Below are 27,511 nucleotides of genomic sequence, written 5' to 3'. Positions count from 1 at the left end.
CAGAACACTTTCCCATCCTGGGAGGGGAGCAGCTCCCAATGGTGCTGCAAGCTTGGCAGACCGCGGGGTCACAGATCACCTTGCTCAGGCTCCCAGCCCACAAGGGTACCAGTACACCTAAAACAAGTTTCTGCTGTAAGGGCTGTTTTCCTTACCATGTACACATCCTTCACTGCCAGAGCTGTTCCAACAAGCTCCACATCTCCTTACAACACAGAAAAAATTCTGTCATTTAAGTTATCCTTATCTTTGTCTCCCCCTAAAATACTGAACTTTCATTTTGGATGTGTTACTAACAATTGCCATTTCTTATGGATGGACCTTAAAAGCAACAAAATAAAATATTTAGCTACAGAAGACAATCAATGTTGTTCCAGAAACACCAGACTGCTGAAATCCAAATAGCACTAAAAAGCAGTTTTGGTAAAGATTTCATAGAAAAGCCTTAAGAAGCATGGAATCAAAACAAACATGGATTAACCAGAACAACCAGTAGCTTTTGAGTGTCCATACTCATTTGGCTCAGTCCTACATGGTTTTGTTTTTAAAAACCAAACAACCAAGCCACCAAACCACTATTCCAAAGTGCTTATTTGGAGATGTCTACAGAGACATATGAATGTGTAATGCTTGCCTGGGACAAAACTTCAGAAAAGTATTATTTTCACTCCAAAGCAGGTAATTTTGAAACATTAAGAGGTTTTGCAGGACAGAAAAATTATTGTGCAGTTCCACTATCCACCAATAATCCATAAGGATAAAAAAACAGATGTCCAATAAATGTGTGGAGAACACCTACTTCCAGTTCAGAGTGTAAGATCCTGCTTTTTCCAAATTCCTTCTGAATGAAAGATATATGTATTAATCCATTAATTTATGGATTAAATGAGTATTTTACTTACAGCCAATAAGCCAATTCTACAAAAATAAATGTTTTCTTTAGCACATATTGACTAATAAAAATAGCCTGTATAATCTTCTTAGTAAGAACTCGAATCTTTATTTATAAAATGGTAAATTCTAATATCCATCCCAAGGCAGAATGGTACATAAAAATCCCATAATAACAAATAATATTAAAAAAATAGGATACAGTGGATAGGCAACAGGCCTCAGAAGTCTGTGTTCGTAGCAATGTGAATTCTCTTATGCATATTGTCCATTTCACTCTGTACCATGAAGTTCATTTGCTAACTTTAGATGATTTAATTTTCTTTATGTCACGGCTTTGCAAAATCAAGGTCCCATTTCTGAATTTTCCAACTTGTCCTGCAGGCCAAATGCTAGGCACTGATTTCTTCCTTTTGGCCTTCCTGAAACAGGAAGAGGAAAAACAAAACTTAAAAGAAAAAGCAGAAATACATGTAAACACTTAATATGGTGACAAAGTCACCTATCTATGCAGGGTTTGGTATTATGAAATATCAAACCATAGCATGCAAAGACTTCAGACCATTTTTCCTTCATAGACATGCAGCACTAACAGCACATTACAGCATGCTTTACATTTTTAACTGTTTAGAAACATGAAGATTTTTGGATAGAGAAGGAAGACAGAGTACAGAGGGAACCTGCTGCACTACGATTAGGAAATGTCAGCTCACTTTCAAGCCTCTGTATACTGTAGCCTGTGCTTTGCAGAAATGATTTCTTAGGGAAAATGCTCTGAGCAAGTGGTGTCTCATGAGTCTGCACACAGGGATTTTCATCCCTCTGACCTCCAGCTGCAGCCTTGAGACGTACTGGGGCAGAACTGACATACTTTCAAGTAAAGCTGTGGAACTGAAGCCTCTGGAACTGCTAGGCACAGAGCAGTGTCACCTTTTGTTGAGGAGCTCAGCACCTGGAGAATTTTGTTGTGCTGTGATGTGCATGATTTCTGGAGTAAGACTGTGCAGTTACACAGGGGAGATAAACTAGGGAGACTATGGTAAAAACACCTCACCTCTCCTGTTCTTTCTGCTTCCTCTTCTTCTTAATAGAATCACCTTTATGTTCCTGTTTTTAAAGATGCATATTTTAATGAAAAAGGAACAGAGCACGTTGGTTAAACAACCACCTGCACAAAGAACATTCAGTAAATAGCTTTTGCTTCACAGAGCAGCAGGTACTTAAAGCAAGCTGGGAGACCTTCTGACAGAACAAGTAATGCAACACATTATGGAGCCACTGCCAGGAGCGCCAAGAGCCCTTCCTAATGCCTTATGGAAAGTACAGCCCACTCACAACCAATGTGCTGTCCTTGCCACGTGCAAAAGGAGAGGCTTCCTTCTCGGGTATGTGACAGATCCCAGGGTCAGAAGATGGACTTGCTACCAGGCAGGTGCATCCTGTCACCCAGCTGAGGGCAGCTGTCAAATAACAGGGTTCAGCTGTGACTGGTCATGCACTTTGAGCCACATGACAGAGGAGGAGAAGTAGGTCCTTGGGAAAGAGGGTGGCAGGAAACTGACAGAAAGAGCAATTATCAACCCTACCAGCCTGCTCCCACCTACATGGGAAGGCTCCATAGGGAGGCAGAGAGTAGGCTTAGAGCCAAATGGGCTGTGCTAGAGGACGGATGCAACAGAAGCCTCACCCTTGTTTTAAATAATGAGTAGAATCCTAGATGGAATTGTGCTGATAAAAAAGCAGTTGAAGATCTGGCTCTCTGTGGTTAGACAACATGCAACAAACTTTAATTGGGGACCATTCTGTTTTCTCTTAAGAGGAAAGGATAAAAAAAAAAAACACTGCTGATTTTGTGTCATTAGTCTATCAGCCTGGAAGGGTGAGGCAGTGAAACCAACCACAACACAAGTCTAACTCTGCACCTTCATACTGCACACAACCAGCTTTTACCAATGAGATTAATCTTGTAGGAGCCAGGAAGCCAATCCACAGGGAGCAGCAGGTGTCAAGCCTGGGCACTCCTTTGCACCTGAGGCGTTATCTGTCAGGCTCTTGGGCTGGCTCCTACACACTGCCTTTTTCTATAGAAAATTTCATACAAACCTTTTCCTTATCAGCATCTGTCGCTGCTTTTTTCTCTTTCAGCTTCTCTTGGTAAGTCCTGTAGTTCACATGCGTCTTTTTGGGGGGCTGCAAAAAAGATTGGGAGGGATACTGCTGATTAAATTTTCAAATAGGTCAAAAAATTATTCACACACTTGCACAGACAACATTTTTCACGTGGTTATGGCAGAACATTAGAAATCCTAATTTCCTTTTGGGTGAGAGGAATGGACTTAAGAGACATCAGGTTGTCACAAATTGTTTCTTTCTTAGTGAGAACAGCAGAGAGAGAGAATAATGTTATCAGTCCTATAAGGTCTACATACACACTCTGAGCAAAAAAACCCAAGCCACTTCCTAAAAAACACCAAAAACATTTTTTTCTTTTATACTAGTTATAATGAACTAAAAACTTTTCTCCATCTTTATCTCACTATGAGAATGAAGATTTAAAAAGTGAGCCCCACTCTCCAATTATTTATTTTTGAATGGCCTGATTAAAAATTAGTAAATTGTTGTTTAAAATTAGTTGTTTTTCAGCCTGATCAGTCATATTTCATCTATAATACTTTCCTTATAACACAACCATACCAATTTTCCAATCAGCTATAGAAAATAGATAAGACAGAACAGATGATGTAAAAGTAAGGATAAAGTAGAAGAAGGGTCAAGGCAGGGGATTTTGTGTTTTAGAAGGGTAATACCAAAGTCCCTTACATTGTTTATTGCTTTTCTGCACTGTAAGGGCTGGGTGACCTCCAGCACAAATCAAGGGACAATTACCTTGGCTCCCAGCATGATAGCACGCTCCTGTTCCCAAACACGTTGCTCCTGCTTCTTGTAGCCAGTGATTCCAAACTTGTGCACTTCCAGGCGAGCCTAGAACATTGCAGAGAATTGCAGGCATTTCATAATGTCCAACCTGTTGTAAAGCAATGCCTGACAGAGTGCAACAAAGTCATACACCTGAGGAAATCCTGGCTAATACTGGAAATTGGCGTGCTATGAAATAAAACTGAGTTCAGAGCTATACTGCAGAGCAGTTAACCACTGTCCAACTAAATCTCTGGATGGTGAGGGCTGTCAGGGTGACAACTTTCAATTCTCCTCATTTCACATAAAGTAACATGTGGAACAGATTTCCTCCATGTAGAAAATGAGCACTTAACCACTGAGAAGCATGGATGAGCAGATGGTGGTTGGACTACACACATAGGTAGGGTTAACACTATACGAGCGTACCTTGGCAAAACCACTAATGAATCCATAATCTTTTTCAATTCAGTGATTAAATCCCCACCCTTCTTAGCAGTAGACAGCTCCATGCTGAATCTCCAGAGAGAGATTCCACTGGATCATAACACATCCCTGAGCAGCAATTAGGCACATAAAATAAATTGCATAGATCCATAAACAAATTAGTAGCTAAGGTGGCCAATCCTAGTTATGCTCATATAAGAACAGATGAAAATAAAAAGACAAATGCAAAAAGTCATTTGTTGTTTCAAGAACAGATGCCAATACACTTTTTTTTTCCTTCCCACATGAGATGTCAGAGATTTAACGCTATAGAGCTGAAAGAACTATGCTAAACATTATGGAAATTCAAGCACCTTTAGGCATCCTCCTCAAATTGCAAGATCAGAAAGAAAGCCATGAAATTGTAACACACCTCTCTCCATATGGAGCAGCTGATTGCTGCCAGCCTATTCCTCCTTTGGTGTGGCATGTAGCCAGAATTACCTATTAGGAAATCCTCAGCTACAAGAAAGATTTCCTGTTAGGAAATCCTCACCTACAATCCTCACTTAAGCATTTCTGGAAGGGTTTCCCATCAGTCCCACCATAACTTTCTGAAGCATACATGTACACATAACTGTACACTAAACTAGTGACATTAGTCTGATCCCACTGACTTACCTTTTCGAAGTTAAATTCTTGTCTGACTGCATTTTTCTCTTCATTCACTATTTGGGTCTATAAACAAAACAAAACATTTCAAATTAATATGACAAGTAACACTAGTTTAAATGCTGACTGGAATAGCTTTTTGAAAAGCAGTGAAATGCAAAGTCAGTTGTATGGAGTAATACACAGGTTTCCAGCAGCATCTTTTTCTAGCTTTATTACCAGGAGCTGTTAAAAGAGATAGTTTCAGTGGCATTTTTCTAGGTAAGTAAGAGAAAAACTGCCACATGTGAGCTATGTATCACTCATATTTGTACTTCCATACAAAACAGTTAATGTAGGATAGCTCACAAATTTTAAGTCATTTTGTTTGAGACAGTGCAGTGGTAATAGTGCATGTACTCACAGCTGGGGCAATATGTAAAATAAGCTTAATTCCTCATAACTGCATGGACATATATTAGTGTCTATATCCAGCTTCACTAATGCCAGAGAAACAGCTCCAAAGGGTGCACTGCCAGTGAACAGCAGAACCCACTTAGCGCAGGCTGAAGAAAGGACTTGCTCAAAATGAGCTCAGTGAAAACTGTATCTTCCCTACTCCATGATTTACACAGACACCTTCCATCAGCAGTTCTCAGTTTGGAGAGGCACTCTCCAGGGGAAACACACTGTATCCTAGAGTGAAAAAGAAGCACAAAATTCCCAGGGAGAGAGTTCCATGCTTGCTTGCTACAGGAGTGTCCCGTATGGGACACTGTGGAGCAGTTACAAATCTCCCAGGGTTATTTTAGACTGTCTGCTTTCTGATTTCAGGGAAGATGTGCTGAGCCACCTCTCTGAGTGGACGCTCTGCCCACTCCCAAGCACGCTGATGCAGGCAGGCAAATGGCCATCTGTTCAAGAGATTACCCTGTTCACCTTCCCCATTTGCTCCCAAAGATACAATTCACTCAGAGAAACAGGAGTACTACATAAGTGTTAAAGCTGAACTAAAATAGATTTCATGCATTTTTGTTTCACTCTCCAGGACCTCAGGGCACAGTGAATCACAGGTTCAGGCCCAAGGGTTACACCAGGGCTTCCCTCTGCATCCACCACAGCCAAACTCCTCCCAGCTCTGCAAAGGCTTCTACAGAGAATTGCAATTTCAACCACAAAATAAAGCCAGTTATCTTTAGAACATTTTGCTAACAAGCATAGCACCAGTATTTTCAGGTAAAAAACTCCAGCTATAAAAAACTTAAGAACAATTGTAGAAGAAAACATGCTGGAAAAAGCACAAAAGTTTATGGATTCAAACAACTGCTTGAGTCTCTTAAGTCCCCAATTCCAAGCAATCAACCCCCCAATATCAGTAAGTCTCTCTGAATTCAAGACAGCCATATGTCGGCCCATCAGAGCTTAGTTTAGAATGGGCTTTGGATGCTATGGCCACAAAGGCAACTGAAAACAACCAGTGAAGCTATAAAATTTGGAAACCAATCAACCGCTCTGCTCAGCTTCCAGTCAAACCTATCCAGACCTCTCTGCTGAAGGAACTCAGCTACAGTTTTTGGTAGTGCAAAGCAGTTCAGCAGCAACAAACCAAACTAGAAGACTGAGGTGTAATGCTGTCATGCCTTCTCCCACTGACTACCCAACACCGATCCTCCAAGAACAAATGCTGCTTGTCAACGGCCCAGTGCTGTTGCGATGCCAGAGAAGCAAGTTTTGGCACCACACATCCACAGCTACTGACAGGAACAGAGCAGCACACAAAAATCCTGGGCCTTCCATCTCTTTCACTTCTTGCGGTAACATCAGGCATGTCAGCAAATCAATTTATTTTGCTGAAATGCGCCTATTTCAAACATAGAATTCTTATCCAGAGATCTGAAATTGAAAAAATTGGTCTTAAGTCCTGCCCCCTCCCCTGCTTCATCCTGCCCGTTTCCAGCAGCCCCACAGGGAATCAGCAGGACCAGATGCCATCGAGGTGAACACGCGGATCGCCAAAGCATCCGGGTTTCCAGGCAGTGGTGTCAGCACAGGGACACACTGGGGGGCCGGCCGCGGCCAGGGAGCGCTCCCGCCCCAGGCGCGCACCCTCGGCAAGGGGCGGTGGTCCCGGCCCTACCTGCGCTCCGCCGGCGGGCGCCGCCGAGGGGCCGCGCCGCTCCTGCCTCCTCCCGCGGAACACCACGACCTCCACGGCGGGCGGGGCGGCGGGCGGCGGCGGGGCGGCGCTCAGCTCGGCCCGCAGCTCCCCGAAGAAGCCGCGGGCCCCGCGCCGCCCGCCCGCCGCCGGCTGCGGCTCCCGTGTCCCCTCTTCCTCCTCCCGGTCGTGCGCGGGCGGCGGCGCTGCTCTCGCTTCGCCGTCCTGTGCAGCGCGCCGCGCACCGCCGGGCTCCTCACCTGTGCCAAGCACAAGCCGGGTCAGCTCCGCTCCAGAGCGCCCACGCCCGGCCCCCTCCCCTCCATTCCCCTCCATTCCCCTCCATTCCCCTCCCTCCCCGGCCCCCGGGGAGGACCGCGGTGCCGGCGCAGCGCTCGTCCCGGCCCCGCGCACCCACCCAGGTCGTAGAGGGCGCCGAGCACCGCCTCCAGCCGGCGGCGCGGCTCCCGCGGTCCCATGGCTGCCGCGGCGGGCGGGCGGGCCGACGTGTGACCCCCGGCGGCTCCCGTCGCACCCGGCATGGCGCCGCCCACGGCGCGGTGCCCCCGCCTTCCGCCGCCGCGCCGCACCAGGCAGCCGGGCCGGGGCGGCGCGGGGCCATGGGCGCCGCGGGAGGCGGCGGCGGGCGGCCGGGCAGCGCGACGGGGTAGGGCGGGCGAGCGGGGCGCGGGGCGGCGCGGCGGAGCTCGCAGGACCATGGCGACGGCGGCGGCGGCGGCGGCCGGGCGGGCGCGGCGAGGGTCGCCCATGTACTCGGTAGGCGGCGGCGGGAGCGGTGCCGCGGGAAGGGGGTGCTCGCCTCGCCCGCGCCGCGGCGGTGCCGCTCTCTCTGAGGGGAATGACGGCGCTTGGCGCAGTCTGCCCCTCCATCCCTTAGCCCCGCTTTGTGTCCCCGGCGAAAGGGAACCGCGCTCCGGAGGGAGGGGCGCGGCCTTTCCCGGGCCCCGCGGGACCGGGCCGTTTCCCGTCACCGGTTCCCCTTCCCGCCTCGGCTGCTCCCGCAGTCTGTCGTGTCGGTCGCGACAGGCAGAGCTCCCGGCGCGGGCGCCGGGCTCCCCTCGGAGCGCTGCGGCAGGCCCGGCGGGTAGGGGAGGTGGAAGTGTCTCTTCCTTACGGAGGCAGTGTCCCGGGGCGGCTCCCTGCCGTGGCACCTGTCCGGGCGCCGGGCGCTCCGCGCGGCTTCAGCCCCGCAGCAGCCGCTCCTGCCAGCCACGGGGAGCTCAGCGCTGGGAGGTTGTCGTGGGGATGGAGTGGCCGAAGCGGGTTTTCCCGTGTTACATAGTGAAAATTACTTTATTGACCTTGTTCGTTTCCTGCAGCTCCTTTGGCAGTCTCAGACAAGGAGGTTTGGGTGTGGGGTGCTAAACCCCACCTCTCTGCAAGCATTTGGAGGAGGGGATTAGGGAGAGAGGGAGCCAGCCCCGTGTTTCATTGCATATCCTACTTTTATGGAAGCAGAGGAGTTCCGGACTCCAGCTGTTAAAATTCCATGCTTCACCACTGTCACAGTACCAGTACATGTCACTGAATTTTCTGATGTCCAGGTTTCCAGCAGTGTGTTTTCTAAGTGTATTCTCTACCAGCTGGCAAATGAAGCTGGAAGAGTAAGTTGGCTGTGAGGTGTAACAGCACAGTTGCAAATCTTTAGTGTCTGGTAAGGTGTGTGGTTAGGCTCCCTCAGTGCTCCTTCAGAACAAGGCGTGACAATAACTATTTCCATGGAGAGAAATAAGTTGCACATCAAGTCTGAAAACCTCAGACAAAGAGCAGAGGCAGAAAGGTGATTTTTCAATGGGCCATGGCCCTTGCAAGACTGATCACCAGAGTTGCACTGGGGAACAGCTGCAGCAGTGTGGTGACTGCTGATGTGGCTGGTAATGCCTGTGCTGAGTGCTGGCTTTCTTTGTCTGGATTTCATGTAGTTGCAGATTGCAGGATTTGAACTTTTGTAACTGACACAAACGTTGCTTAGATTTTGTGAGCAATGACTTGTCACATATTGATCTGAGTTGGTGATACTTAGAGATAAGTAATATTTTCTGCTACTACTCTGAGCTATATTTTTTGCCATTATACAACATAAGAGATTTATTTCTGTTTTATTTTAATCAAGGAGTTTGATATAAGGTGCTAACAGCAACAGATGGCTGATAAAAACTATTTTCAGTCATCTTAACAGAGCTTACTCAGCTCTTGCAAAATACTAACCAATTGAAAGCTGTGAAAGAAGAGAGGTTGAAAGCTGTAATGCTAAATCATACAAGACAAAAACCCCTAAAAGTTTTATATTAATAGAGGTCTGGGTTTAATACCTGTATGGAATAGTTTTGAAAGTTTCTGCTTTATTCTGCAGTTACTGTGAGGTAATTCGTTGAACTGCAGCTGTGGAAAGAAAAGTTATAAAATTACTAAATGCGATTATAGTAGAGGGATGATCTCAAAATTTGCCTGTCGTTTTGGGCAAAAGAACTTGAGAAGGTCAAATGTTATAGTGGGATTTGCGTCCTCCAATAAAACAAATTTGACTTTTGATACAGATGAGGCTTTGAAGGATTTTTTTGTCATTCTTAAGTGGAGATATTCCTGATTTGCGTTGTTTTGTTTTGTTCCACCAAATTTTCTTATGGTGTTGAATGGACAGGAGCTAAAGGTTTACTCTCTACTAAATGTCAGCTGCTCTGACAGTGTTGCTGATGTGGTTCTGGTTGGCTGGCAGTGAAACCCGACTTCCTCTCCCAAGGTTGAAAACCCAAAAACCCAGCTGCCACTGCTGGGGATTTTGTTTATCTGTTGCTGGTGTTTCCCCTGTGTTTGCTGGCCAGGCTTTCTGCTCAGCACCAGAAAAGGTCATTGAAGGAGCTCGTGAAGCAAGTTTTATCCTTCATTATCAGTTTGGTTCTGCAGAGGTCATATATAGAAAGAGGAGGTGGAATGAATAAAAAGATTGCCAGTGCTGCCTTTCAAATGGAACTGTGGAGGAAGACATAAGCATTTTTATTTTTAAGATCTTCTAATAAATATGCTTGGTCATAACTAATACATTTTTTATTTAACAGAGGCTTACTCCATTTGTCTTACCTGGTGGCTGTTGCTGCTGGTTTGAAGCTTGGAGAAATACAGTTTCACTCTTGGGAAGACTGAGGGGTCATTCATACAAACTGTAGTGATATAGGAGATAATAGGAGATAGCTCTCTCCAGTGCAAGGGTCTACTGACTCAAAGGGAAGAGTTTTGTCTGAATTTTTTGCAGCAGGATGGATCTGCAATTAGTTCTTGATGTCCTGGTGTTTTTCCTGCTTAGCAGTGAAAAATTACTCAGAGGCTGTGCTCTCTTTTTACCTGTGTGTGCACCATATTGCAATCATGTGGCTGACAGTGAGACCAGCCTCCTCCCTGGTAATGTTTGCTGTAGCTTACATCCAAGATTTGTGAGAGCCACAAGTCACCAAGGCTCCAGATGCAACTTTTAAGTAGCAAGGATTATTATCTGTGTGTTGATGACTGGGTTTTTATAATGTCAATCATGGCATTGTCTTAATGAAGCTGTGAGAGTTGGAATCAAAGGTCTTCTAGTTAATCCTTATTAATCATGGAGAGGCTGGAGGCAAGGCACTTTAGCTTTAAAAGCCCATGTCTTCTCTCAGTTTCTTCCTGTTGTGTGGAATTAAGTAACGTGGCATAGGGCAATTGGAAGATCTTTGCAGTTGAAGGGATTAGGGTGAGGGGATTTTAGGGGGGGAGGTAGAATTAAGTAATATGGCATAGGGTGATTTGGGGATCTTTGCAATTTAAAGGAATTAGGGTGAGGGTTTTTTTTTTGGTGGGGGGAGAGTGTGTGTGTTTATTTTGCCTTTTAGTTTGTTTTTTAGTTTCTTTCTGGCTCACTCTTGCAAGCAGGTAATATTGGTTCCTGCAGTCACAGACTGTGGCATGCAGACATTATTGAAGCTAAGAAGCCCCAAATGCTGCAGAAGTAGTACATATCATTATTGTGGTGCTCTAGCCAAGCAGTCACCAAATAGCTCAAGACAGTGTCTCATTCTTCATTTGTATGTTCCTAGCAGAAAGAGCTCACATCGAAGAAAAGAGATGAGTTTGAGGATATCTTGGAGGAAAGACGGTTGTCCAGTGACTTGAGATATGCCATGAAATGTTACACCCCGGTGATCTACAAGGGCCTTTCACCTTGCAAGCCAAACGCCATCAAAAGTGCTGTTCTCCGGTCAGAGCAAGTTCAGTATGTTATCAAGCAGGTGAGTCTGGACAATGAGCTCTAAGATGAGGTGGACTGAACACAGCCAACCTTCATGTGGCAGCAGGGAAAAAGAGATTGTTGCTGACCTTGTTAAAATGGTAATTTGTAGTTTTGAAGATGGTCCAGTAAATAAATAACTCTTTTGGCAGGAAAAAAAATACTGGAGTTGCCACTAAAACTGACAGGTTCATTAATTTATGCAGTGTGCCTGACTTCTTCTTTTTTTCTCTTTCTCCTCATACTCTGCTGTTCTCACCACAGAACAACATTGTGAAAGACATTAGCACTCTCCTTCTTAGCAGACGTTTTTGTACTTTGAGGGTGTCTTGTAGGAATTTTATAGGTTAATGATGCATTTATGAACAAGTCCTAAATTCTACTTTCACTAAAATGAGAGTTCTATTTTACAGATAATTCTTTGAATTAGAAACACCGTTTAAGATGTAACCATATTTTTTGTTCTAACATGAAGGGCACCTATTACTTTATAACAAATAAAGTATTTTATGGTTAGGCTGGCTGATACTTTGCACTGTATTTAAATGCCTGAAATATGTGTGTGTGTGTTAGTTAGCAGGGTAACTAATTTCAATAGCAATAAAAAATAATTGCAAGTGTGTAGAAATATGTGAGATGTTTTGGTTAGTTCTGACTGACAGACTACTGTAAATTTTTTCTATTTGTTTCTTTTAATGGCTGTGATCTGTGTTATAATGTGACAAAGTAAAGTCTGTCATTCTACACCACAAAGTAGTTCTGTTTCCATTATGGATTGCTAAGTAGTATGAAAGCCAAAAAAATCTCAAATCTAGAGACACTAAAAAATTTACTGAAAGAAAGTACTTTACAGAGGATTTGACAGAAAGATGTTTGCGTGATGTTTTCTTCTGAAAAAGAAAGGTTTTTTTGATAGAAGATTATTTTGATGGCTGTTTTCTGGCTGTATCAAGTGGTTGAAGAGAGTTAGCAGACCTGCCATTGCAGCCTGGTTACTAGCTTTGCACGAGACGTTACTGGAAGTTTCAAACTGAGAGTGTCCTGGGCAATGTGCCCAGCACTCTACGATTAGGGTCCCTCCCGCCTGGGCAGGGAGGGTTTGCACAGCTTCACACAGGCGTACTTGAATTTGTTCTTGTGCCAAATTGTTGCAGTTACTAAAGTTCAGCGTGAGAAGTAAAGGTCATTAGTTTGTTTTCTATTGCTATATGTAACTGGTCTGGGTTTTTAATTTCTGATTTTGGGAAGTTCTTATTTCCATAGTGGATTTGCCCTTAAATCACACAAGTGAACTGTATGGTAAGCCTTTTGCTGGTGAATGAGAACAGAGTCTCTTCCTGCTGAATAACAAGAAGAATTCTTTGGCTTCCTAAGCAAGACTGATTTTTACAGACTTCAGTTGAAGCAATTTTTGGCTTCTTTAAGCAGCTAAAATAATCAGTTTAAACTTAATGTGGAAGTACATAAGATAATTGGTAATACATTTAAGAAAACACATTTGACCAAGTAGATGTAATATTGAGGTATATGAAGACAGATTGGAGGAGATGGAGTTTCTTATATGTCACAAAATGGAAATAATAGGTAAGCAGCACTGGCTTCCAAACAGAGTTGTGCTTTTTTGGAGGCTTTTTCTTCTGGCATGCCTTTCCTTTCCTCTTCTGTGTTGAGTAAAAGTCATATTCCTTATTCCATAATAGTTAAAGGCTTAATTTTCAATTAAATATTTCTAGATTCAAATACCAAATTGGAGGGATGGCCATTATGTAAATCAGTTTTGAGGAACTTCAAAAGGGAATGTGCATGGCAATAGAAGAAAAATCATTGATATGCATAGTTAGTAGAAATAGTGCTTTGTATGCAGTTCAGCTCTCCATTGCCAAAGGAATATATCAAAAGAAATGGAAGTGTGATACGGCTGAGGTTCTTTGTAAACTCTAATCCAAATGCATTTAAAATATTTACATTTTGTCTCTACAAACATAGGCTTCATTTTACTATTGAAAGAAAAAGCACATTGTCTTCCTCAGACTGATAATATAGGAAATATTCTTTTAACTTAAATATCCTCTGAATATGTTGCAAGTTAAAACATTCATATGGGGGGAGGATTGTTGTACGTCCTTCCCCTGCCATTGACATCTAAGGTTATTTTGGTTTTTGAGCAGCTTTAACTTGGCTTTGTCATGTTGGCTGGCACCAGACATTGATTAGATCCATGCCTACCACATAAAACAAAATCTTGTGGACTATTGCAGTAGTTCTCCCATAGTAGCTGTGGCACATTAGAACAGTGTGCATGGCCAAAGAAAAGAGACCAACTTGTCACTGTTGTTTTGTTTCTTCTTAGTTAGCAAAAGAAATGGGAGAATCACCTGATATTATTCAAGAAGAAGCCACAGAAATCCTTGATGAGATGGGCCACCGTATGCAACTAGGAGCTGTCAGATTTTTTGCCTTCACTCTGAGCAAAATATTTAAACAGCTTTTCCAGAGAGTTTGTGTGAATGAAGAAGGAATGCAGAGAGTGAGTACTGTTGGGAGGAAAAAGTTAAAATGTTTTCATGTTTTCACACCAGTCACTTGGACAAGAGCTCTGATCACAAATAACGAATGTGAAAAATACCCTCTTAAAAAAAAAAAAGACTGCACTGACTTGTGCTTACTTTTGTTTATTAGTGCATTTCTTAGTAAATGTGGGAGGAAAGATCATATGTAAGTGTTTTAAAGGCGAACAGCTATCAGGATTTTTTTTATATTTTCCAAATGCTTCCTATGGTAAGGAATACCATGTGCCTGTAATTATGTTAGATCAGCCACTGAGAGTGTTTTCTATCTGATATTATAAAATAATAATGCATTTAGCTGAATTGGGGGTAATATTACATGGCTGAGTGGACTGGCTGCTCAGCAAAACCCTCATATTAAGTGTGGTGAAACACTCTGCACCTCTGAGGCAGGAGATGTGTTAGGTCTTCCTCAGTTTCTGGGAACCATTGTCCCCCTATTTCATTTCAGGATATTGCTGTTCTGGACGGTGCAGGGCCTTCCCTGGAATTAAGCAATGTCAACCTTGACAGCCCCAATTTGGTTTCCCATCCCCATCAAAAGGGATTGGAATTAAAGTATCCCATGATGGGGTGCCCCTAGTTTTTGAGTCCTGTGATGCTTGTGAGCCTCAGGTTGCTACTCTGGAAACAACAGCTCCAAATTTCCAATGGATTCTGTGCTGAAAGAGGTATTGATTGTGTGGATAGAGAAACAGTTCTCAAGCAAATGGGGGTGTGTTTTCCTTAAGCCCTGTACAGGTCTACATTTGCAAATTTCAACAGTCAGTAAATATTGGGACAATATTGTTTGCACTGTTCTTTTTCAGTTACAACATGCCATTCAGGAGCATCCCGTGGTGCTGCTGCCCAGCCACCGAAGCTATGTAGACTTTTTGATGCTGTCTTATTTGCTATACACGTATGACTTGGCCTTGCCTGTCATTGCAGCAGGAATAGGCAAGTATGTTTTTAACAATGTTTTCGGGATTCAGAGAATTGGTAGCATTCTCTGGTAGCTGAACTCTAAGTAGTTGTGTTTAACTTCTGCTCCAAATATATCTTTTAAATCCTCCTTGGGTAAGGTGCTTACAGTGTCTGAAAGCTTCTCGTTGGTGCTGAGTCCTGCCAAAGGTGAATTTTTTTCAAAGCAAGTTCACCCAGAAGTACTTCATCTGTAGACCTGAGGCTGGGGCAAAGATAAGGGTTGTGAAGAATACTTCTGTTTGCTTTCATAACCTGGTAACAGGCAAGAAAATTTGGCCAGGTGCTACTGAGGGTGCAGAACTTTTTGTGATGCTCCATGAAGTTTAAAGTGCAGTCACAGCAGCCAGATACAAAGCACCAGACACCTCATGCTTGTTTCTGATGTGACTGATTCCATTGAAGTATCGGCAGAACTTTGTGGCATGCTGAGAACAGAGCTGTCAGGGAAGTGATATAGCATATCAGAGGTCAGGATTTTGGGCATACTTAGTTGTAAAGCAGATGATACCACAGTATATTTGTAGGAAATGATTCTTGAGCTCTTGAACAGTAAATGTTTTCCAAGTTAATGTGCTTTTTGATAATCTGGATGCTGTCAGCACTTAACTTAGAAACCTGATCTTGGAAGTCACTAGTATCAAACAGGTCTTCTAGGCAGGCAGAAAAACACCTCAGGTCTGGTGCAGCACTGTAATATGCACAGATAAGGTAACCTAGCAGAGATCTTGGAACCTTCTGCTTTACTGTAGTCTGATTTTCCGATCAAAAAGTTAGCAAGACTAATAGAAGTTGTGAGAATGTGCTTGCTATGGAAGATGAGATTTCCCTGGTCTTTGCATTTGCTACATCTGGATGATGCAAGTTACATTCACATGTCCATGTTTCACAGCTGCCTTGATCAAGGTGTTGCAGTTTGCCTGTGTGTATTGTTCAGAATCTGCTCACATGTTGTTGTTGGTGTAATCCTTTGTTGACTTGGATTAGAGTATTTTTGAGTTTTGGACCTCAAAATAGTATCTTAAGGTACCATTAGTTTAGCTTACAAGGATTTTTTTATGATTAACATTTTTTGAATGCTTTGTGTGCTTCAGGGTCAAAGCTCTCCTAAAGAATTAGGGGCTTTTAGCTTGATGCTGCCTGCAAGTGTGTATTATTTTAAATTCTTCTGGAGAAAATACAGTTCTCTATGGTTGTATCTGTATTTCATAACTGCATATCATGTTAGAGGTTCACAAGATGTGGTTTACAAAGTCACTCTCAAATTAACTCTTGTGCTGAGTGGAGAGACTATCCTGATATAGGTGGTAAGTGCCTTTGCTTTGTTAGTTATCTCTTGGCTTCAAGCATACAGATAGATCTGTAGCGATTAGCTAAGGCAAGGTAAACAGCTGCCAGTACACCCTCATACGTTAGCAGGAATCTAGCTGGTGTTGGGATGATGTTTCTGACACCTGTGACATCTTCAGCGCAGTCATTGTCAGTGTTGCAACTAGAAATGTGAATTTGAGTGAATATCTGTTCTCCAGTGTTTCATGGATTTAGGTGGCAAGGAGGTTGGAATGGCATGTTGCCAGTGGATTTGTTTTAAATGCTTCCATAAAAACTTTGTTAACATTAAGTGTTTTTTCCTGCCTTTGACAAGTTAAGCATTGACTATCATTGCTTAAAACTGAAAAACAATAAAATAATTTTAGCTGATTTGGTGTACATCTCCCAAAATGATGAGTCAGGATCATAGATGGTATAATATAGTTTAATTGGCTGCCTAATTTCTGTGTCTTCAGGAATATGTTCAGTAGGAACTTTTTTGTAAAGATGAGTGAGACAATGTACTTCAAAAACTCAGTCTTTATTATGGCTGAACTCTGGCCATCTAAATTATGAAAATAAACTGCTCTAAGAATGCAGCTTAAAAAAAATGAAAAGCATATTATGCTATGCCATTCTTGTCTGTATAGGTCTTGCTAGACAATTTGAAAGCAAATAAATGTTTTGGCAACAAAGAAATCCTTGAAAGAGATCTTCTGTATTCTGGTAGTCAGCTTGCTAGAAATTTTGTGGTTGGTTCTGCTGGCTGATATATACTAAATAAATTTAGTGTGCATGGTTTTGTTTTTTCTTTGATTGTTTTTCAGATTTCCTAGGAATGAAAATAGTTGGTGAGCTGCTACGAAGGGCAGGTGCCTTTTTTATGCGACGTTCCTTCGGTGGGAACAGACTCTACTGGGCAGTGTTTGCTGAATATGTAAAAACCATGTTAAGGGTAAATAACTTGCTGAGCTCTCAAAGTGTATACTTAAGTAATACTCTGTTGGAACAACTCTTGTGACATATATAGGATGTCTTGGCTGTGTGATTGAAAGTCACAATGAAATGATGATCTGATTAAGTGCTTTTTACCTCAGATTTGCTGTAGCTGAGCACCATGTGTGCACTCTATTATTATGTGATAAATTACTGCTCATCAGTTGCTTTGGATTGTGTGCCCATATCTCATGACAGACACAGTATTTTCATTAATTAAACAATGGATGAATGTAGATTACTGAAGTTACAGATTACTGAAGTTAGATATGTTTGTCTTGCATTAAAAAAACCAACTTACATTTGAAGTACTTAAAACTGTTTGTGGGCAATAAATAAATAATGTTTTCTCTGACTAGCTTTTTGTTTGTTTTACTTTTGAAGAGTGGCTATGCCCCAATTGAATTTTTCCTTGAGGGGACTAGAAGCCGCACTGCCAAGACTCTGACTCCGAAATTTGGTATGTTTATTTAATATTTGGAACTTCTAATATTATTAGCATTTTCATTAGTGGCTATGTGCTTTGTAAGTTCTTTGGATAGAAAGGGATGTTAATCAAGAGGGAAATCAGGGAAGTCTGTCCTGGAAAACACCATGGAAAACACCATGCCTGGGTTCCAAGGTCATACAAAGAACAGCAATACATTTTCACTTGCAGTCTACTGCTTTTGCTCCCTTTGCCCCACTGTGTATTAAATTCAATAACTCTTCACCATTTTCTTCCTAGACAATGGGCATCCCCTGGCCAGCAGAGAAATATTGTAGTTCTAACTGTAAAAGTAACAGGGAATCTTTAGAAGGAAGATGCTGTGCAAGCACAGAGCAGTGCTGCTGAAAAGAGCACAAACAGCTGTGCAGGAGTGTTGCTTCCATTTACCTTCTGTTTTAAGGCTTGGGCAATGTCTTTTGCTTTTGCTTGCTTGAAGAGAGAACAGGCAGAGTGCACGCCTGTTCAGAGTAGTTTCTAAAATGCAGAGATATCCTTTTCAAAGTTAAATTGCAGTTGTTTCTCCCTCTGAAAGAGACAGATGATTCATGCTTTTCTTCCCAATTGGCAGGTCTTCTCAGCATTGTGATGGAACCCTTTTTCAAACGTGAAGTCTTTGACACATACCTTGTTCCCATCAGCATCAGCTATGAGAGGATATTAGAAGAATCTCTCTATGCATATGAACTCCTAGGAGTCCCAAAGCCCAAAGAATCTACATCTGTATGTAAATTCATTAAGAACAGAACATAAATGGATATATACACCTACTGTAGCACCAGAATTTAAGTTTTCCTCTTCCTGTTTTCACAGGGGCTGTTAAAAGCCAGGAGAATCCTCAGTGACAATTTTGGTACCATACATATCTACGTTGGCCAACCAGTATCCCTTAGAACCTTGGCATCTGGGAGGATCAGTCGGTGCCCATACAATTTGGTCCCCAGGTACCACATTTTTCCATGGTGTATGCACAGGAAAAACATTTGTTTAGTCTACACCTATGTGAACTAAGGTGTTTCTTGTACTTTGTTTTCATTTTCTCTCACCTCCTTCCATCTGACTGTTCAGACTGCTGAGCCTATTTGGTCTGAGCAGAGGCTTATTGTGCTTGTGACTGGGTGTTTCTGAAATGAATTGTTACTTATGGCTTTACCTTTGTTAAGAAGACGCCACTTTAAAATTTAATGGAGATGCATGAACCAGGCAAAACTCTGTTTTCTGAGAATGTGGTTCTTTTGCCACTTAAAATTTTCACCTTTCTCTCACTTCTTGCCTTATTCCTGCAAGCTGTTAAGTGACCATATATCAGGGAGAGCTGTAGCTGTGACTGGATTGTGTTGCTTTTGCAATTTTTCTATAACACATAATGCTTTTGAAATTTGTTTGAAGACAGCATATGTACAGTGTCGGTACAGAGGTCTGTGCTTGAGGTACTGTCATGCAGCTACTGATGCTTCACTCTATACTTCTGTTTGACATTGCACATAGAATCATTCTGCAGATGTTAGGTGCTGTAAAGTTACAGATCTGGGAACAATACGAAAGAAGTAAAGAGGGGTGTTGTTTATATTGGACTTTTTGAGCTCTTTACCTTAAATTGTGTTGTTTTTTTCAGGCATCTTCCCCAGAAGCCATCTGAGGATATCCAAGAATTTGTCAGTGACGTAGCTTATAAAATGGAGCTCCTGCAAATAGAAAACATGGTTTTGAGCCCATGGGTGCTAGTTGCTGCTGTTCTGCTCCAGAATTTGCCAGCCATGGAATTTGAGCTTCTAATAGAAAAGACTCTGTGGCTTAAAGGCTTAACACAGACTTTTGGAGGATTCATTGAATGGCCTGGTATGCAGAGAAGGTGTTACTTCTGTTCCTCTTATTGCTTATGAAAGATAAGTTATATTTCTGTGGAAGGAATGTATGGTAACAGCTTTACAGAATTCTTAGAGTTGTAAGTGGATTTCAGGATATGCTAAAAATCATGCTGAAACCTGACAAGTTTTGACTTAACTTGTTGAAGATAATACTTTGAAAAACAGGTGGAAACAGAACAGACATTTTACTGTTGTATCATAAAGAGAGGGAAATTATCATGTGAGGGGGAAATTAGAAGGTATTTTATGAGAGTACTATGGTTTGTGTAGTATCTGTCTTTCTGAACTGTGTGTAAGTCACAGGTAGTTGCCTGATCTGCACCACTTAACTCCATGTAATACCACATTTCCTGCTTGGTACTGACTACAGTATAAGTTTTTACTGGTGCAGAGAACTAGCAGAAACAAATGGGTGGAGGAAATCAAAACTCTCAGTTGTCTATTTATTTTTAAATTTCACTTTATCTCCAGAAACAATGTTGACTTTTGAAGGGAAGGCTACTTTGGTGGTTTTATTTATGTACTTGTATACGCATCCCCTTTTATATATATGTGTATATATATGTATGTATGTATTTATGTATAGTGCATATATTGGCTGGTGAAATGTTGATTGTGCTTTCAAACTTGGTTTGAAACTTCTTTCTGTGAGCCAGAGTGACACAGGCAATTTTAGAGCCTCAGGATGTAAGTGGTAAAGCTAGCAAAGAACAGTACTGTGTAATGCAAGTACATTTACCTTTCTGCTTTAGACTTTAACCAAGGATCTTTGCTTTGTAGTCCTATGTATAATCGAGGATCCCTCTCACTACTACAATAAAGAAATAGGAGCAGGCTACTGATACAAAAGAACTCTGTCACCTTTGGAAAAAAAAAATACTTCTTTCAGGGATTGGCACTACAGGGAATGCAGGCAAGGTCTGCTTCTGCCAGACTGGTAAAAGCAAGAATTTCATGGCAATACTTAAACAACATTTAGGATCTTACTACACAGTAAACTGAAAAACATACCACATCGAGGTTTGCTTGTTTATTTTCTTAGCAACAAGGAGTAAGCATTTGATTTAGTAGAGTTGTGATGTAGTCAGGGAACAGCAAATAGGCATGGTAATGAAATGGAGGAGTGAAAACAGCTGAGTGGATTTTGTTGGAGTGTGCTGTCTGTGCTCAAGGCATCAGTTGCATACTGGGTTTGTTGTTTTGGTTTGGATTGTCAATTTGAAAGAAGAAATAAATTTTAAAGGCCAATTTGTTGATGCCAGCAACTGCATGTACGCTCTCCATTTTTCAGTCTCCAAACAGCTGGTTATTTCTGCCCTTATCATGCTGGTTGGTTGTTACAGGCAGAACATTTGCAAAATTTTATATTCAAAACAGGAACTGCAAAATTACTTGCACAGACTTCTGCTTCCTATTGCACTGAGAAACTTGGGAGCTTGAGCAAAATTCAAATAAAGTAGGTTGAAAGAGTAAATAAGATGCAAGGAGACTCTACATGAAATCTCTCTTAAAGGAAAGGAATATGAAGGGTTTTTTTCTGTCAGAGGCTATAGTGATTTGATATGCCTGTGGTGCTCTCTCTGAACATGTAAAGTGTATTGAAGCGTTCAGTATGAAGTTTTTATTGCTTGCTTGTCACATTGATTTCAATTTGATGTAGGGAATGTTTCTCATTGAGAAGGTATGTTATGTAACAATATTTATGTTAATAATTTTTATAAATTTAATTTGGGATGAAGCCTTCCTTATGTATGAGAGTTGATGAAAAAGTTTAAAAAGACTTGTACCCCCGATTCAAAACTTGTAGTGTCGGAAATGCTTAAGTAGAAATATAGTCTCCACTTCTTTACTAATGAATGTTTCCATCAAACAGATATATCCTTTTTCTATTTGGAGGCTCAGAATATTTGTTCCAGAGACAAAGGAACAATTGCCATTTGCAGTTGTTAGTAACTGGAAGAATTAAAAGTGTTTTAATTATAGAAATGTCTGAAGTTTGTTCTCTCCATATCATACTATGCCTAGTTTGCCAATTCCTGGTATGGATTATATTGGAACATCTCTCTAACTGAAAGTTTGGCGTAGTGTCTGAAATACTGGTGCATTTTAGGCTGTTTTAATAGAGTCATGCTCCCTTTTGCAACTTCCTAAGTGGTGTTTTTTCCTTCTAGATAACCTGTGTGCCAAAAAAGCAGTCCTGTCTGGCCTCACCCTGCATTCCAACATCGCTCGCCTTGTCGATGGCCACGTGGTCCTGAATGACAAGGGAGCAGAAGATGGAGCCGTAGGGGAAATCGTCTTCAGGCACGCGCTGGCTGTGCTCATGTGTGCCACGTACAGGAACCAGCTGCTGAACGTCTTTGTGCGCCCGGCCCTGGTGGCAGTCACCTTGCAGATGGCACCCAGCTTCAGAAAAGGTATGCTGGGGCTCTGAGAAGCTGCTGGCTTTGCTCCTTGTGCCATCAGCTGGGAGACAAGCATCAAGCTCCTGTGACTGCTAGTGGGAGCTCTCTGAGACTGTTATACTTGGGATAAGGTGGATGTGTTGGGATAGCATGGGGATATTTTGCTTGCCTATTTTTTGTTTGTTTACCCTTTGATCCTTTTGTAGGATTTGATTGTGGCATTTAATGCATGTTCTGAGAAGCTGCAAACCCCTGCTCTTTTCTTAACAGTGGAATCAAGTGCTTTGAGTACTTGCTGTTCTGTTGGGATTTCTGTCATTGTATGTATGCTTCAAATGTCAAGTCCATATTTTATTTGAAGTAGGTACTCTTAAATAAGGAGTAAGTGGCTCCTCACTTGCATTTACAATATTTTTTCAGAGGAAGTCTATAGCTGCTTCAACTTCTTGAGAGATGTTTTTTCTGATGAGTTCATCTTCTTTCCTGGCATTTCATTGAAGGTAAAAACATCCCTTATACAAAAATACTTGTAGTGCAACCAATTAAAATAGCATGATTCCAGGGCTCTCCCAAAAAAGTGCATTGTGAAAAACACCTACAGGGATATCACCTTGATCTGTAAGTGGGAGGGAGAGCTTCAAAGGCGGTCATTATGTTGATTGCAAAATATTGTCTGAATCCATAAGGCTGCCAATGCAATTTTTTTCTTCATTCCAGTAAAAAATATTAAAAATCATGAAATTGTTCAATTCTGAACTATTAAAATGAACTGTAGCACAAGTTTGGCTTTTTAGCATAAAGCTAAGTGTCTTCCAGCACAGATCTGAAAATCCATGTTAAAACAATCTTTTCAATGAAGTGTAAATGCTGTCAGGGATACAGCCTGTGAAGATTTTTGAAGTGAGAGCTTTCCTAATGGCATAATAGTTTCCCTCTTAGAGTCTTTGGAAGCTTTACTTGCATCCTTTTTTGCTTGAAAAGATTTTCCCTTCATTTTACCATCACTCAGACAAAGCCAGTATTGTTCCTGCACACTGCCTTATTCCAAGGCTCAGTGTGCCTGTGTGCACCCCTAGCACAGCTGGATACAGGCAAGCTGGGAAAACTGCAAGCAGCCCTTGGCTCTCTGCAGGACTTGCTCTGTCAGCTTGTACACAAACCTGCTGGGTCAGAGCTGGCTCTGGTCCAGCCTGCTTGAAATGCAGGTGAAAACAAGTTTATCAGTAAAAAAAAAAAAAAAAACTGGTTCAGCCTCACAGCAAATATAAATTGGTATGTGTAGTTTTTAATTGGATTTTAAACTGATTGCATGTTATTTTTATCAATGCTGAGGACAAATATATGACGGTGATAGTTATGATCTTTCCTGCATTAAAAAAGAGGTAAGTATAATTTTCACAAGAATGTTCAAGACTTGCAAATGTATTAAAATCTCATAAATTTTTATATAGAGGAGAATTGGGCATTTTTTAAAGGCTGACTGGCACTTTTAAGTTTTATTTGTTGACAATTGTTGCCTCTTGCAGCTTTCTTGAAATAACAGAAAGTAGCAGGGAGCAGGAGGAAGGGGGCTGTCTATGACTGACTTTGCTGGAGTCAGATGAAATAGTTGTTGTGATGCTAAGGGATCTTTTAGCCACCCACTCACCACTTTATTCATTAATTTGTCTGTCATGTCTTTCTTCCACCCTTTTGCCTATATTGGCATTAAATGGTTTTGACCTTGACATTTCCATACTTCGTAACTTTTTGGCCATTTGTTTTCTGGGCAGGTGAGTGATCTGTATTATCATTTATTACAAACACTGGACGTGAGATAAAGGCAAACCCTTAGTTTAAAAAAGAGATAAAAATAAAAAACACCCTCAGGAAAAAATCCCAAACTGGACAACCTGACCCTGTTTTGGCAAAATCCTGAGGGAGCTCAGGCTGGCTGTAGCAATAGCAGCTACAGCCGCGTTCTTTGTGCCAAGGTCTATTGTGCATTGAGGAACTACTGTGTTTAGGAACATGTTCCCACTGCCTTTTTATATGGGTATTTCTGGGACACAGGAAAATTTTGGTTCAAGTCTCTTGGCAACTGAGTTCAGAAATGAAAGTGGTGCCCTATTGTGGTTTCTGTTGTTGATTTTCTGGGAAATGGTAGCTGCACTTCTGTAAATGTTAGAATTTTAGTTATGCATTTCTTGCCCAGGATTTTGAGGAAGGATGTTTTCTACTCACCAAATGTGATGCCATTCAAACAAGTCAACAGGAGATTTACCCTACTGACAAAGGAAGTGGTACAGTGTCTTTCTTGTCAGCTATGTTCAGACCTTTTGTGGAAGGTTATCAGGTATGTTGTCCTTCAGAAAATTATCTCTTTTTTTTTCCTGTGTTTTACAGGGAAAGCAAGAGAGCTATAAATAATACTTCTGTGTAAATAGGCTGAGAAATGCAAAACTTAAGAAATAGCAGTAATGAATCTTAAACACCACCCTCCCCCAAGGATCCCAGTTTTAGGTTTTGGCTCAGACTTGTCCAATTTACTAAGGCAGTAACTTTACTTCACTGTGTAATGTGGCGGCTCATTGTGGGTTTATAAGATTCAGAGGGAGTGTGCTGGTACCAGGTTCATTGTTTTTTTTTATGAGGAGCTCTTGCTTAATTCATTTTATGTGGGTTGTCCTGCCAGGTGTGGAAATGAGTTTGCATCTCCTATCTGATAGCTTTTATAGGAGTCATTAATTCTATCCATATCTCTTTAAATTCTTCGGGTTTTTCCAAGGTTTTAATAAGATTAAACATTTACATTCCTGTAGTAAGTAATACATACAAACCCAGAGGGCTAAAATCTCAGGTAAGTCAGTATAGGATTGGTGAGACTGTAAGTGTTTAACATAGAGGAATGTAGTTAGTGATCTAATGTGTGAGGTGGGTGGAACTGTACTGATGTGTCCATTTTTTCTCATCTTCAAAACAGGTACTGCTTTAAAAAAGTTTAACTGTTTTTGGTTGTAAGAACAAGAATGTAAAATTAATGTCTAAGGTAGCTATTACAGAAATAGGGAGTCTTATTTTAATATTGGGATTCTCTTATGTGTAAAACAATAATAAAACTTTCAGATGCCCTATGCAATGATACCTTTTGAGTTCCTCTCCCATGCTTTTCAAAGTGGAATAGTATTACGTATAATGACACATCTGTTTATAACTCGTTACAAACTGACAATCTAAAAGAAAGGAATGCTCATCTTCTTGAACGTGTTAGTTAATTTTCAGATACCTCTCAAAGGAAATGAAAGAAGCATTTACTGAGAAGCAGTTTATACCCGGAGTTCGCAACTTTGTTTTTCAACTTCTCGAAAAGGGTGTGTACAGCTGTTACTCAATATGATTTTACAAGAGTAGCCTGTTAATTGAAAATTATAAAAATTTTAATTGTGTTCCTACCTTCTCTATAGGGAGTACACAATGTTATGAAGCGCTGTCTTCTGACATGCAGAAAAATGCCTTATCAGCTCTTGTGCAACTGGGTGCAGTGAAGAAGAAGAAAATGTAAGTAACGTTAGATTTCTGGTGTATAGAAATTTTAATGGCAATTCTTAATGTCTGAGCTCCTAGTAGAACAGCAGAACCCCAACAGCCTGAGCACCAGAGGTTGACTGGATTTACTGGAGTCATAGGGAAAACCCAATAATTCTTTCTGTACATGATGTGGAAGTGTAATGGTATGGCCTCATAGTGGAAAGACTCCTGTGGGACCTAACAACAAAATTCATTAACTTACTATTAGGCTGCTTCTGATTCCCTTCACCTTTTGGTTTTCAACTGTCCTCCCAAGGCTCTGATAAGAAAAGAACAGCACTGCTTATTTGTGTGCTACAGTAAGCCTTGTCAGGCAATGCAAGCAATAATTAGGAGTACTGCTAGTTTTGGGGAATTCAGCACTGAACTCATCTCAAAGCTGAGATGAGTTTAACTGAATTTAACTGAAAGCTTAATCATTCGAGTCTTTTTACACAGTTCATGGTTTACAGGCCTAAGATTAAAATGCACTTGTTGCTGTATTGTGCATTATTCTGTTATCAAAAGAATTAGTGTGGTGATACTTATTACTGTGTTTATAAGTATGATCATGGAAGTCCCCAGTAAAACAAGTCCCTGCAGTGTCTTGAGTGTTTCACAGAACACTCAACAGAACACATAGTTGGCAGCTGATGACCTGAGCTATTTCCTTATGCCTCTGTTCATGAATAGGTTAAGATAAATGTCTATAGCTAAATTCCCCTTCAAGTAAAAGGAATAAATTGAGTGCAACGGAATTTGGGGACTCTGAACAAGAGAAAAGGTTAAGAAACCATGACTGTTCTTGAGTAGAAGTCTAACATGTCCTTAAGTTTGATATGTATGCTGGCAGGATGAAAAATACTATGTAATAATGAAAATGCTTAATTATGATTATTTGTGTAGAAATTACTGGAATAGGAAATATTTGTTGAGTAAACTTCTTTTTTGTAATTGTAGGCCCAATGGATTCACTTACAATGTAAATCAAGAGGCTGTTAGTAAAATCCTGGACATGTTTGGTAAGTGTTCTCTAGTTAATTTGAAGAGAGCTTCTCAAGTTATGTGCATTGTCCAAAGTAATTTATATGTTAGATGTAGTGCATTTTAACTAGTAATTCCATAGACTTAACTGCATAAAAATCTTAGTAATATTTTTTTTCAGTGCTTTTTCTGGTATCATTAGCTGCAGCTTTGAATCTCCCTCCTTTATGTCACATACTGTGCAATCCAGTGGCTGAGGGCACTAAAGTAAGTAGTTTATGAGCGTGGTGTTTACAACATATTGATCAGAAATGTGGTTTCTTTTGTTAGATGCTCGGATACCTGTACAGAAACCTGTGGCTGCACGACTCTAAATGGTCCCTGATTCTGTGAGTGGATGTAAGCTTCCGCTGAGAACATGGACCACTGCCCTGCTGGAGCAGGGATAGGAACAGACAAGGTTCCCCCTTTGCCCAGCCAGCCTGCAAGTGTGGGAGGCACAGAAGTGTTTCTTCAGCTGCACAGCTCTCCATTACCACTTAGGAGTTGCTGCTGAGGGGCTTAGATGTGTATGTACATTCTCACTGTGTTTTGTTTTTTTAAAACAAATTAAACATTGTCTCTTTTTCTATTAAAGATTGAAAGAGATGTGCACAGCAATGGCTACCTAAATACATTTTTCTAGGCTTGTAACAAGGAATGTGATTGGTTTCAAATATTTCATGGATGTGAAAATGTAACAGGGAATTAAAATACTTGCTATTAAAATTAATATTTAGGAAAAAATGTTGCTGGCTTTCTAAATGTGAGGCAAGGCCCTCATGAATGAAGAGCACAAATCAAACCTTGGGCAATAACTAGATCTGATAAACGTGTCGGGTTTTGTGTTTTGGTATTTTGTGTTTAGGTTGGTTTTGGTTTTGTTGATTTTTTTTTAAGGCAGCTTGGCATTATTTTAATTACTTAATGAATGTTATATTTAAACACTGAATTAAAGCACCGTCGATTACGTGTCTGTCGTCTCTCCCCCGTCTCGCCGCTGACTGCGCTGTCCCGTAAGGCGGCGGAGTTC

At 41.4% G+C, this 27,511-nt stretch overlaps 2 protein-coding genes across 3 annotated transcripts; one reads left to right on the top strand and one right to left on the bottom strand.

Annotated features, from left to right (window-relative positions):
* Positions 1-977: 977 nt before the first annotated feature.
* Positions 978-7,592, bottom strand: FSAF1 (40S small subunit processome assembly factor 1). Its single transcript, XM_021527162.2, has 7 exons — positions 7,458-7,592; positions 7,022-7,299; positions 4,915-4,971; positions 3,778-3,873; positions 2,995-3,081; positions 1,946-1,998; positions 978-1,313 (listed from the first exon to the last, which is right to left on the bottom strand). The coding sequence occupies exons 1-7, from the start codon at positions 7,579-7,581 to the stop codon at positions 1,184-1,186; spliced, it is 825 nt and encodes a 274-aa protein (XP_021382837.1). The 5' UTR covers positions 7,582-7,592; the 3' UTR covers positions 978-1,183.
* GNPAT (glyceronephosphate O-acyltransferase) lies at positions 7,580-27,450 on the top strand. Of its 2 annotated transcripts, none has more exons than XM_021527159.3 (16): positions 7,580-7,816; positions 11,122-11,313; positions 13,663-13,839; positions 14,689-14,818; positions 16,981-17,108; positions 17,534-17,609; positions 18,208-18,359; positions 18,450-18,580; positions 19,252-19,475; positions 21,676-21,921; positions 22,330-22,409; positions 24,104-24,244; positions 25,160-25,259; positions 25,353-25,446; positions 26,416-26,477; positions 26,770-27,450. In XM_021527159.3, exons 1-16 carry the CDS (start codon positions 7,580-7,582, stop codon positions 26,811-26,813), a joined length of 2,214 nt encoding a protein of 737 aa, XP_021382834.3. In that variant the 3' UTR covers positions 26,814-27,450. The 2 variants fall into 2 exon arrangements, with proteins under 2 accessions (XP_021382834.3, XP_021382835.2); XM_021527160.3 differs by having other exon boundaries at positions 7,716-7,816; positions 11,125-11,313.
* Positions 27,451-27,511: the final 61 nt, after the last annotated feature.

The sequence above is a fragment of the Lonchura striata genome, chromosome 3 (assembly GCF_046129695.1).
Source record: "Lonchura striata isolate bLonStr1 chromosome 3, bLonStr1.mat, whole genome shotgun sequence".
NCBI lineage: Eukaryota > Metazoa > Chordata > Aves > Passeriformes > Estrildidae > Lonchura > Lonchura striata.
The sequence above is the reverse complement of the archived record's forward strand: the minus strand, read 5'-3'. Positions and strand labels throughout refer to the sequence as shown.